This window comes from Dicentrarchus labrax, unplaced genomic scaffold (assembly GCF_905237075.1).
Source record: "Dicentrarchus labrax unplaced genomic scaffold, dlabrax2021, whole genome shotgun sequence".
NCBI lineage: Eukaryota > Metazoa > Chordata > Actinopteri > Moronidae > Dicentrarchus > Dicentrarchus labrax.
Window position 1 is genome coordinate 28,447,858 of NW_026136706.1, and position 12,514 is coordinate 28,460,371.

The window sequence follows — 12,514 nt, forward strand, 5'->3', positions numbered from 1 at the left end:
TCAGCGCAGTCTTAAAAAGAAGCTGTGGCTGCAGCAGCTTTCCACTCAAGAGAACAGCAGGACAGCTGATAAAAGACTCTCTTCTCTCTCTTCTCCTGTAAATTGTTCATCACAGACAATCTGTCCGATACAGTAAGTAAGGCTGCGATTCAGAAAACTAATACAGAGTGTTTGTGTACAGCAGACTCAAAGCATTTGGCTTTAAAGTGTCCCTCCTGCCCCACAAGAACCTTGGCTGAACAACACATATTTAAAGCTGTGATTTTTATATTTTTACATTACGAACGCACAGGGAGGATTCCTTTAGCTCCATGCTTGCGTGTGTTTGAGTGAGAGAGAAAGGAACCGCTGACTGTATGGGATAAAAAGAGCACACACCATTTTCAGGCTTGCCTAAACATGTACTGCACAGCGCAGGTCTTACCGCCCTGTCAAACAGTCAACCATCTCTGTGACACCACAGAAGTCCCACAACCAGTCAGCCTGCCATGTCTGACTGACTATGTCTGTCAGGCCTGCCAAGCTCCTGATTCACGGAGAGCTTCTGTTTGTTCACCCAATGAAGTGCTTTATTCAAGACCGGCAGTTTGGATGACACAGTCAGTTATTCATGCATCGGTCAGAGCAGAAACAGCTTTCCCCTCAAACACATAGTCTCCACTCACTCAACTGTCTCGTCTGAATATGAAAACAAAGTGACTGTCTCCCTCAGCATTTACTGCCTTTCTTCATACGTCCCCCCAGCTCCTTTATGAAGCCTATCAAGTTGGAAAGTCCCAGGTGTGGTGCAGGTACTGCAGCCATTAAGCAGAACAAAGCAAAGAGTACAAAGGGTAAAGACCAAAGACCAAGCTTTTTTACATCCCTCACTTCTAAAGCAGGATTACAAACGGAAGGTAGTTCTAGCAACCACAGTATAATTCAGCTACTGGTCACCTAATGGGATTTTATGTCTGTTTATTTTGCAGCTACACTACTCCTTTAACATGATGAAATGCATACAGTATTTTATTTTGATAACCAAACTTCATTATGTTGCATTATGTTGGTTCTTATAAGGGAAGGTGATTACTAAACAACACAACCTGGACTTATCTGAGCAATAACATCCCCCTAAACCTTGCACTGCTATCGTCTTACGTTTGCAGAGAGTATTGCTCCCAGTCGCCTGGATGAGACCTTCAGTCACTAACGATGACCAGATGTGCGGCTTGCATGACTCATGATGGTCTGGTGCCCTGCCCTTTAATCTCTGCAGCAAGTTGCCAACTGCCACTAGGTCAAAGCACACGCTTTCATGCCATGTAGTGAATCACATAAACCATGCATGCAGGAGGATGATAAAAACTGCCACATTAACACAGCATCTTAACTCCATGCTGGAATAATATACGATAAATTGCTGTGGGATGAGCCTATGTTAAATAACATAGTGCTACCAATTGGTAGAAGACTGCATAAACTACGATTAAGGTCACTATACATTCAGTTATGACGACCACAGGCACATTAGTTCCAACACAAATATTACCACGCTTTGGGGGCGTGCGTGTGCGTACGTGCACGTGCCATACCCTCGGGATATTATGAGGAGCTAATTGGAAAGCCCCAGTGACCAACGTTAACCTTAAAAACTGAGAAATAAAAGAGCAATGCAACACTTACTTGCCAATGACCTCACAGAGCTCGTACACATCTTCAAAGAGAATGTCGTCGTCCGCCATAGTCCGACCCCGGCTGGGGAAAGAATTATCCCCAAAATATGCGTCCTAAACCTGATTGTGCTCCTAAATGGGGGAAATCGAAGGCCACAGGCAGCTAACCGTTTGACAGAAATAACACTAAGTGACAAAACAGCACTCGTATCGTCAGCGACAGGGCAGTCGGTAAAGAGTTCCAAAGAAAGGTTTCTAAATTCCAGTTGTTGCCTCCTTCGTCGACCCCCCGCCCCCCCAAAAGAACGCTGCGTCGCTGAGGGTGAATCGGCACAGGGGGAGCTCAATAATCCAGTTTGGGAGTCCGCCGGTTCGGCCCCGCCTTTCCCACCGCTTCCCGGTATCGTACTCCCGTCTCAAGAAGCAAACCATACGTGGTTGTCAAACAAACATGATAATACACCACTACGCTGCCGTACGCTCCCGTCAGTGGTTCCGACTGTTATGCCGCTTTTAACGCTATGCGTAGGAGGAAATGCCCGGACAGACCCGGTGGACAGTAGACATCAGGCTCGGGTAACAGCGCTGAACCAGGTGGGTTAAAGCGTTCCTCACTTCCCGAGCAGCCACGGGTTACACTTCGGTGTTTTCTGGGATGCACACTCACAGTCCTCTTGCCGTGGAACTGACGGGCGGGTTGAAGTCCTCAAATATACAATTGAGAAGCTTCTTTCTCCTCCGCTCGGCAATACTTTTCGAGCCGTTGGTTTATGTCTTTTTCCCGGCCACTGTCGCCCGTGTGCCTGGATGTTCAGCTCCACGGAGCTTCCAGAAAACCTAGCTCCTCCTACACGGGGGTTATGAAACTGCCCGGCCGTCCTCCATTTTGGCGCCAAGCCGTTACCCAGGATTCTCCATTGAGGCCTATAGGCTTTGAGCCAATATGGCGGACTGGTAGCGCCATAAAGGCTTTTCTAAAACCGCAGTTTCCTTAGGACTTTTTCAATGGATTGAAATGAAGTTCACACCCGGAAGCGAGGAGGAGTATGAATGAAGAATGTCCATACATGATAACAACCGTTTAAGTTGAGAACTTTTTTCATTAAGCCTGACATCATCAATTCAGATTTTTATGCTGAATAGTATTATATAAGCACAGGTCCATAGAGCTGAAACGATTAGTCAATTTAGCAGTTAGTCAATGAGAAAATTAATATGCAACTATTTTTTTTACAAACATTTGAGTATTTTTTTCACGCAAACAGTTCTAGGATCTGCAGCTTTAGGATCTGCAGCTTTAGGATCTGCAGCTTTAGGATGTGTCACTTTATTGACCAAGCTACTAATCAGTTAATCACGAAAATAATTACCTGATTAATTGATAAAATAGTTGTTAGTTGCAGTTGTAGTAAGAATTTTAGAAATACTGGTCCAAGTTACCCCAGTGCGGGGCAAGTGTCCTAAAACAGGGGATCCCAAACGTTTCAATGCCATTGCCAACCCATTGGCAATACTGCAGCAAATGTCAAAAACAAAATTCTATATATTTCCAGGAAGATGGACAAATACGTTTTTGATGGTATATTTTATTTTAAATTATATTTTATGATAATACGCTTAATCATAGGGTAATATTTCGATTTTAGAAATATATTTATGAAAATGTTTCCCTCATCTTGCCTAAAATGTTCTGTGACCCCCACTTTGAAGCAAGCATTACATTTATTCATTTATTCAACTGCTCTGTAAATGTTACAACAGCAGCCCTTTGACATGAAATAGTAGGGTAAACACAGGTGATACCGCTGATACCAATTAAGGGTCCATTACATTCAGGACAAATACAGTCGAGTGATTGCTGTTGTATGTTGGCTAACCAGTATATTTAGTGGTAGCTACAGCCCTGAATACATGCTGTCCTTTTTATTAACATGGAGAGGTGGCCTTGACATTTTTTTCTCTTTGAAGTTACGTAAGGGCCACGTATCTGAAAAGTCAACCAAAAGTAAAACAAAACCAACATTTTACAGGAACATGTCAACAAGGAGGCACAGATAGAAAGAAGAAGAAGAAGAAGAAGAAGAAGAAGAAGAAGTTTTGTATGGATACATGCTCCACCCTTACCTACTATGTCATTCACATGGCTGTGCTGAGAAATATGGCAAATGGTTTGTCTGCTTTATTCACACTAGGGTAGTTATTTGAATATCAAAAGATTTATTTCCATCTATTGTTTTTGCCATGAGTATTAGAGAACTCAAATATGAAACCACGAATGTTGGCCTCAACCAATCACACTGTGCGCAATAGATGTCATGTCACAACTCATGGTGGACCTGTTAATCATCCCCCTATATTATGTGAAAAAGGTCACCAAAATGATGAAGATAATGTAACCAAATGGAACTGAAGCCATTATATTCATTTAGGCTTTCTTCAGAGCCCACAATTTCACCTTGAAGAACACGGGAGTTTGTGCTCTACCACTCTCTCAATTAGTTGGTTTGTGCTCTACCACTCTCTCAATTAGTTGGTTTGTCTTGTGTGACTTTGATGTTTTAACATATTAATACATCTTAAGGGCCCGACCAGCCCCGGAAGCTGAGATGAACCCAGTGATCAATCTGCAAGCTGTAAAGAGACCTGCAAGACCTCTGGCAGCTCTGCAAGGAGCATTTTATTTTATGCAAACCATTGCTACTTTTACTCCAACATAACCATTTCAACTTTAAGCTGTCTCAGAGCTTATGGCTGAACCCTACCTTGTGATTTAGCAGGCCATTCACATTGCTTCCGTCCATATTGCTGGTGGGATCCATAATATGTTATTATAATTATTGTATATATTCAGGTGGTTTTAGGTCTGTCAATTTCAAAAAACTAAAGCCAACAAACACTACCTTGAATTTACAACCTGATGTCATCTTCAGTTAGAGGAGTACTCCACCCATTTATTATTGTAACATTGTCAGACTCATGATGGACAGTTAAAGAAAAATAAAAAGATAAAAATCGATGCAGTGGAAACAGAGATATCCTCATTTTTATTCCTTGCATTTTTCTTTCTTGTCTGAACCTGGCATTACATTACTCACAATACAACTCGACTGCCAACAGTTAGGTCAAACATACAGATATGTTATGTGTTATGTTTAATGCCTGACAAGGTGTCCATTATCAGGAATTAATGGATGACGTGGAGGCCAGATCCATCCGACGTGCACCCTCTGCAGTCCATCACTTAGTAGGTATCCTATATCAGGACTTATTGGACTGCAGCCAATCAGAATCGAGTATTCACCCAGACCATGGTATAAAATGCTAGTAGTGCCTAATGTAGCCTGGAACCTCAAGTAGAGATGGGTGGATGCTACAGAGGTCAGGTACGCTCACATTTTTCTAACTACACACTCCCAGTAGTAGTAGTCTTCAGTCCCAACTGATGCTGACTCAAGTGACATCACTTGAGGATCAGACTTCACAACAGCTCCCTCTGGAGACACAAAAGGCTTTATACAACTTCACATATGCTGTAGAAATCCCCACCTGAAAACACTCTTTGATGTGTGAAATTGGTGGGGTTCCCCTTGAAAAGTTGCAGTCAACAAACCACAAAAATCCATAATAAATCAACCACGTTCACACCATTGTCAGTCGGTTTATAAATCCTATTTGTATGCTCACAATGTAAATTGAGAATATGATATGAAAAACTGTGCTGACTGTAAAATTGTGCTTTACTTTGAACTGGTGTTTTCAACTCAGTGTCTTTCACTTATGGACAAAGAAAGGAAAAGAAATGATTGAAGAAAAAAAGTGATGAGGAATGGTTAAAAACACTATCAAATACCAGGAAATATATAAGGTAGGCTAGGGGGAAATTCATTCAGTTTAAGTTAATGTGTAAACTTGTCTACCCATTCTGGAAAAAAAAGTACTAGAATACATAGCGAAGTGGTATGATTTGATGGTACATGTGTCATGGAGACTATGTTTACTGGGGGACCGAACAGAAATGCCCAATATATCAAAATATGACTTTACAGTAATAAAGATCGGGGTGGTCACGGCCGCCCAGATGATCCTCAGATTATGGAAAAGTAAATCCTCGCAGGTATTAAAAATGGATGGAATCTATGTTAGAAATAGTATTGTATGAACAAATGTTAGCGAGATTTAATAATGGTGATGTGAATTTTAAGAGGGTATGTGGCAGCATTTTTGCTTACAGTACTTCTGGGACACTGTAATGATCTGGTTGTACTTTTATAACTGCTATATGTCTATTTTGGTTGCCCTATATGTGTTAATTTATCACAGACTTTTGTACATCTTGTAACCAAATGTAAGGATACTGTCTGTTCATATATATACTTAAATTATTAAAAACTTTAATGACAAAAACAAAAAAAGAATAAACCTCACTAAATAGGTTCACACTCAGGTTTGTGTTTAGACTGATCGTCATCCCCCAACAAATTGCTTTGGCTAATCAGATATGTGCAGCCCAGATTCATGGTCGATAACTTTGTAGTGTAGTACTTTGCATGTTATAAAAATCTTTCTAGACTTTCAGTGTCTGGTAATCTTTCAAACTCATGGATGTACACACAGACTCTCCTTGATTGTATTTTATCATCTTAAAGTACAGGAAATAACACATTTGAAACCAAGGGGTTGTAACCAGAAACCTGACTGACACAGTAATGATGGGTCAATTACATTGTTACTGTGTAAATGTTTCCAATTGCTTTAACACTGCCTTGTGAAATACCAATTACCAACAGAGGCAGGTAGTAGTCTGCCATTCACACCTTTTACCATTACCACCTTTACAGTAACATTACATATAACATTACATCTACTAATCCAGTCAAGGAAAACAGCCAAATAAAACAGCTTACAACGTGTGCAGAATCACCCTAAACATTGTTTAGATGACTGACTAATGACAGAATTATGATACAACTAGGGCTGAGTATCATTGAAGATCGATACCAGTACCAATAGCAGTCCCCTTAAAGTGGTACTGATACCAATACTTTATTCGATACCTTTGAATCTAAAGCACTAATTATCATTTGTATTGCCAGTTGTATCTGCAGCAGCTACAGTAGGGTTGCACAGAATCTGTATCAGACTGTGAAACCGAGCACACGAACCTGCCTACTAGTAGGGCTGTAAATGACGATTAATCACAATACGATATTATATCGATTCTTTGGACCACCATACAGTATTTGCGGATATCACAAACATCTGCCACAAAATGTGACGATATCATAATTACCCATTAACACAATCAGTTACATTTATATTAACTCACATTTTAAAAAAATATTTTATTGGTTGCAAACATTTATTTTGTGTGTAGTACAGCCATACTTTAGAACGCATCTCGGCATGCTTAACTGTGAACTCAAATACACAATGCTCTACTTCACCACCACTGACTGTATGTAGGGTTGTAGCTTGTAGCTGTAGCTGCAGCTGTTAGTTGTAGCTGCTGTAGCTGCTAGCTACAGCTGGAGTTGCGGTCCAGTCACATGTCAAATTGAATTGTAGAATACTCGAAGTGATTGGCTTCAAGCTAAACCAGACAAATAGTTTTTTTCATTAGATCTGGTTACAAAAAGGGTTGAAAGCAGGCTGACTGAAGTCTACGGATGAAAATTAGCCATGTACAAAATACATGTATAGTGCATTGTCCATTCTAAAAAATACTCTTTGGTACTGCGTCAATTTGGTCGAGTACCGATACCCACCCCTAGATACAATACAAAAATGAAATAACATGTTGCACCATCCGCCTTATTTCAGTTTCTTGTCAGTTTTAAAGACTGAAATGTACTGCCTTTTCTTTGGAACGGGTGCCTGTCTTTCACAAACTGTGCTACTACCGCCCAAAATACAGAGAGTAGACAAGTGTTTGTCTATTCATATTTTATGGGCTCTGGTGGGCTAAATACATTGCCAGCTGATTTCCTAATTAATGCTGGGTGAATAATTAGGCAGAGTTAGTAAACCCAAGATGATGAGCTTGTTCTTTTATTTAAGGTTTTTCAACAAAAAGGATTTGATGTAATTAAATAAGACCCACAGCAGCTACTGTAGGTGTTGTTTTTTCCCTTGATGCGTGGCTGCTTATGTAGCTCAAAAATCTTTTATTTGGGCCATTTGAAACATAAAACATGTGCCCCTGCGGATCAGATGAGGTTGCGCGAGTGAAGAGGTGAGAATATTGCGAGGTGATGAGCAGGGGGCAATTTGGCTTAGGAATAAAAGAAATCAGGACATCAGAGGAAATCTTATCTCTAACCAACACACCCTTCTAGACTCAGCTGGTGGGGCAGGAGTGTGTGTGTGTGTGTGTGTGTGTGTGTGTGTGTGTGTGTGTGTGTCTGTCTGTCTGTCTGTCTGTCTGTCTGTCTGTCTGTCTACCAGATTTCCTTAGCCCCCTTTTCCCAGTCAGAAATCACAACAATATCTGATATACTATAGATTAGTAGCAACATTCACACACACTCTTATTAAGACCTATATTAATATTAATTTTCCTTAAAACTCACCCCACCTTACTTTACTTCAAGATGCATATAGATCACATTGCACTTAATAATCTTGCAAGAGTAGTTTCTCCAAGGTTAGGTGAAACTACCCTCCTAACCCTTGGGGTTTTAAAGGGTTAGTTCAGATTCACCAAAGTCACACATTAACACAAAGTAGCTGATCAAGGCAGCGGGAGACAACAACTCCTGTGTTCTGTGAGAAATTACTGTTTTTGTCAGTACTCTTGCCTGCTTCTCCAAATGGGGAACGTGCTAACCACTATCTGTAGGTAATTCACTGACTATGGATAAGTAAGTATCTCATATAACCTCAATTTAAAAAAAAAAAACCTAACTATCCCTTTAATGCTAGTAATTGCCACAGTTTGCGCAGCGCAGGCCTTCTCTTATAAATTTGAAATCAAAAGGTCAAGTCAAGCCTGTTCAGCTGAGCACATACTGTAAGCCAAAGTGCACGAGGGGTTGTTGGTGGAAGTTGGTTTGTTACATTCTGTAAGAATTTTGAGTATAATGTTTTTTTTCTTTTCCAGTTTGAACCTACCTCTAAACAGAGGGATCAAACAATCAGATTACCTAACGGTCAGTTCCGTTTACTTGTATCTTCAGCCAAAGTAATACGCTTCTTGGCGGCAGTGGGTTCAAACCCACCAGCCGGCTCGGGTCTTTCTCTTCTCTTCTTCTATTTTTCTCTTCTTAGTGTAGTATAAAAATTTGGTGTTTAATGCTTGCTGGTGAACGCCAACGTTTAAAAAAAAATAAAATACAGTAAAAAAACATCTATGACATAATGGTGTAAGAAAATGGTAGTATAAGGTTTTTAAAAAGTAGATTTTATTGGTGTAATCATGGAGATAGAAGAGTAAAAAGAAAAGGTCTTGGCATACTGCTGAAGGCCAAGAAGCCTGCAAGGTTAATGATAAGAGAGCACAGGACCAGCAGGTGTGAGATGACTGAACGGGACACAGACAACACATTAGAATGGAAAATCCCCAGTTTGATAGATTTGCCCTGGCATATGTGGGCATGTCATGGAAAGTTACACCATTATGTCATGGGTCAGTAAAAGTTGAGAAGAGGGCAGGACCTATGACAATGTTGTATAACACTGAAGAGTATAAAAGGAGATGCTCTGAGATGAGAAATTCAGTCTTTCCATGGATGATTCGGGCTTTGTTTGTCTGTTAAGATAATAAAGCTCTAATCTACTCCTAGCCTCGAAGAATCCCGCATGTTATTTTTTTTTCACCTGAAGGATAACACTATTTGACCTAATCTAGACTTAATATTTTGAGATGTTGGATATAATCTTCTGATCAGGACAACCTTTTAGACTAAGAGCCAACATTATTTATCTCTTTCCCTCCATGCCATGCTCTGCCTTGGCTGAGCCCAGCCTTGTGACCAGTTCGTCATTCTCCGGTTCTGGTGCCTATTCTGGCATCACTACCTGTCTGCATTCCCCATCCCAGGCCTGAAAACCTCCTTTTCCCAGTGTTCCAAAGTGCCAGTGTAAACACTAATACTAATACAATCCCAACAGCACAGCTCACTGAGTAAGCTAACTAGCTCATAGCATTTTAGCAGCAGTTACTTTACTGTCCATCAGGAAACTAAATCAGAGTTGAGGTGTAGCAGCCTGAGGTCATCAGAGGGACAACCAGAAAATATTTTGTCCATATGATCCAGTTTCACCAAAATCAGTGACATAGTTGGTGTGTGACTTACTGCTATCCACGAGTGTGACCCACAACCACAAGTCCCATAGTGCAAGAACAGACCAATGGGACACAGAGTGGGAATGACAGAGGTACCATTCACCTCATTACAAGTCAGTGTAGCATCAAAATGATTTTGAAGCTGTTATTTTATGGTAGAAAAGTTACATAATTGGGCTCTAAGTGGGCTGTAATATACCCTGTCTCCTAGAAATTTTGTTTATAGGTCCAATTAGTTTTCCCAATTATGTTGTGCTGGGAAATGTAATGGCTGCCTTGATTATGTTCACAAGCAACGTTTTTTCAAGGAAATGAAGCATCACATTTTTGTACAGCACAGAAGTTGTAAGTGGGTAGTCAGGGTGGATGGTGGGCGTACAAGGTACATGACTTTGACACCAGAGACTGGAGTTCTCATCCTTAATCCTTCGTGTGGTTAGCTTTAGGCAACAAAACTACTTGTGACTGTGGTTTCAGATAAATGCTAAAACCCTAACCAAGTGCAGACCATAAAGGTTTGATAGGGTTTTAGTTGCCATGAGCTGATATTACGTGAAGTACGTTGCCACTGAAAATTGTACTGATACGCCCAATATTAATATTTTACAACATGCTAGATATGGCAATTAACAACCTATCCTACGGTTAAATACCGTAATCCGGGCAGGATTACATTCCCCCAAAATTGTATTTGCTGATGTAATTTCTAGGCAACTGGGTGCTTTTATTGGTATTACAAACAGCCGCCTCAGTGATCAGATCAAACTAATGTGGCTTCCTACAGTGAAATCCATCTTGGTCAGAGATAATCCAGTCATTTGTGCACCAAAGGCAGGAGAAGAGGAAAACTGCAGTCTTATGCTTCAGGGAGCGGTAATGTTGCAAAGTTGGTTATAATTATGATAAATGTTCGATCAAAGGTGAGTCCCCCAACAGGTAGAGACAGTCTTATCGTCTTTCTGTGGTCTCTAGAAAACTGTTGTCACTTTGTTCTATAACATAATTACATTTACATACTATATGCTTTTACTCCATAGCTTTACAAACAAGAGATGTATACATTTCTGTGGTTCAATAGAAAGCCACAAGTGTGTTAGGGTACAACAGGAGTTGTGAATGCAGTATAATTGACTTGACTAAAAGTAATTTTGGATGAAATCTCACAATAGTTGACTTCTAAAACACTGGTTCATTAATGGGTATAAGAAATATATGAGTTTAAGGAATACAGTGTGTGTGATTCCTTTGATTTAGGAGGAATATGATGATCAGTTCTGTGATCATAGAAGTTATCAGCTACCCTGGAGTGTCTGCTGAAGGGCGACATGATCTCATTCAACTCTGTCTGTTTTCTTTCCCTTCTAGATCTCCTCCTCTCCTTATTTAAGCAGGTTTACAGTTGGGAATTGGAGAATATGCACATAATTCAATAATATGTACATACTTAAAGTACATTATGTAAATATGTTTTCATTAGTGTATAAGCACCTGAATATGGGAATCATTATGTTTTTGTTCCCTTAGAATGAACCATTTGTATCCCCAGTCGAACCACCATGTTTCTATAGTAGCCCAGAACGGACAAACACTAGCTATACTCTAGATAGGAGTGTTTTTTGCACGTTTCACAGCCATCATAGTTTCTCCTTTCCACATGGACAGGTGAAGCGAGGGAATTGCCATCTGCAACTACTCTGTGAGAGGACACTACTGTGAGATGACACTAAATCCTACACACTACCTAGCTAGATATGGATTCCAAATCCAAACAAAGAAAAGTCTCGAAGGAAAATGGAGCATGTAATAATGTTTGCTTTCACTATCAACACTGCTGGCTTATTGGTAAGCTTGTTCTGCGGTGAGAAATTAGCATTATAAGGCTCAAATATACTTTATGACTCCAAAGAAGAAGACCCGCTCCCTCTGTAGATAAACACAGCTCATTCAAGCTCAAGGTAACCAAAACACAACAATTCTTACTTTCAGGTGGTTATACACTAATGAAAACATACCTATTAATATTGTATTCCATTTTTGACAATAGATCCTCCTAAATGATACACACTGGACCTTTAAGGTAATTTTGGATGCACTCTGTGAAACAACATTTTGAAACAGTCTGTAACAGAGGTTTTCTAGATTCAGGAACAACTGTATTTGCTCTGTACACATCTCTTTAAACAGAATAGTGCCAGGCACTGTTTCTGATGAGTGATTCACTCTATCCGGTCCAAAGAAGCACACTGGAACACATCACAGAGGCAGATCAAGACGGTGTTGCTTAATGATATCCTCTGCTGGTTGCAGATTATTAAGTCTTGCCCCTGGCTGAGTCTAAAGCAAAGCTTGTTCCATTTTTCAAGAGCAGAGTAAACTGAACCCTCCCACTAGGTGGCTTTAGGAAAAGTATTGCCTGTAGAATGCATCATCCTTTTGCTGCAGGCATCCATTTAGGAGCTGTTTGTGTATTTCCTTCCCTACAATCTGGACTGGAGAAATAGTCTAATAATTCTCTCTATATATATCTCTATTGTTTGGATTTGTTGCCGATTGTGTTTGTTTGTTACAACATTCA

General features: G+C 40.2%; 1 protein-coding gene across 14 annotated transcripts in view; it reads right to left on the reverse strand.

Moving 5' to 3' along the window:
• Positions 1-2,497, reverse strand: part of caska (calcium/calmodulin-dependent serine protein kinase a) — a 164,783-nt gene extending 162,286 nt beyond the window's left edge. For all 14 annotated transcript variants that reach the window (XM_051403220.1, XM_051403217.1, XM_051403223.1 and 11 more), the window contains exon 1: positions 1,666-2,497. In XM_051403220.1, the coding sequence (XP_051259180.1) occupies positions 1,666-1,724 (59 nt within the window). In that variant the 5' untranslated portion in view covers positions 1,725-2,497. The remainder of the gene's footprint in view (positions 1-1,665) is intronic.
• Positions 2,498-12,514: the final 10,017 nt, after the last annotated feature.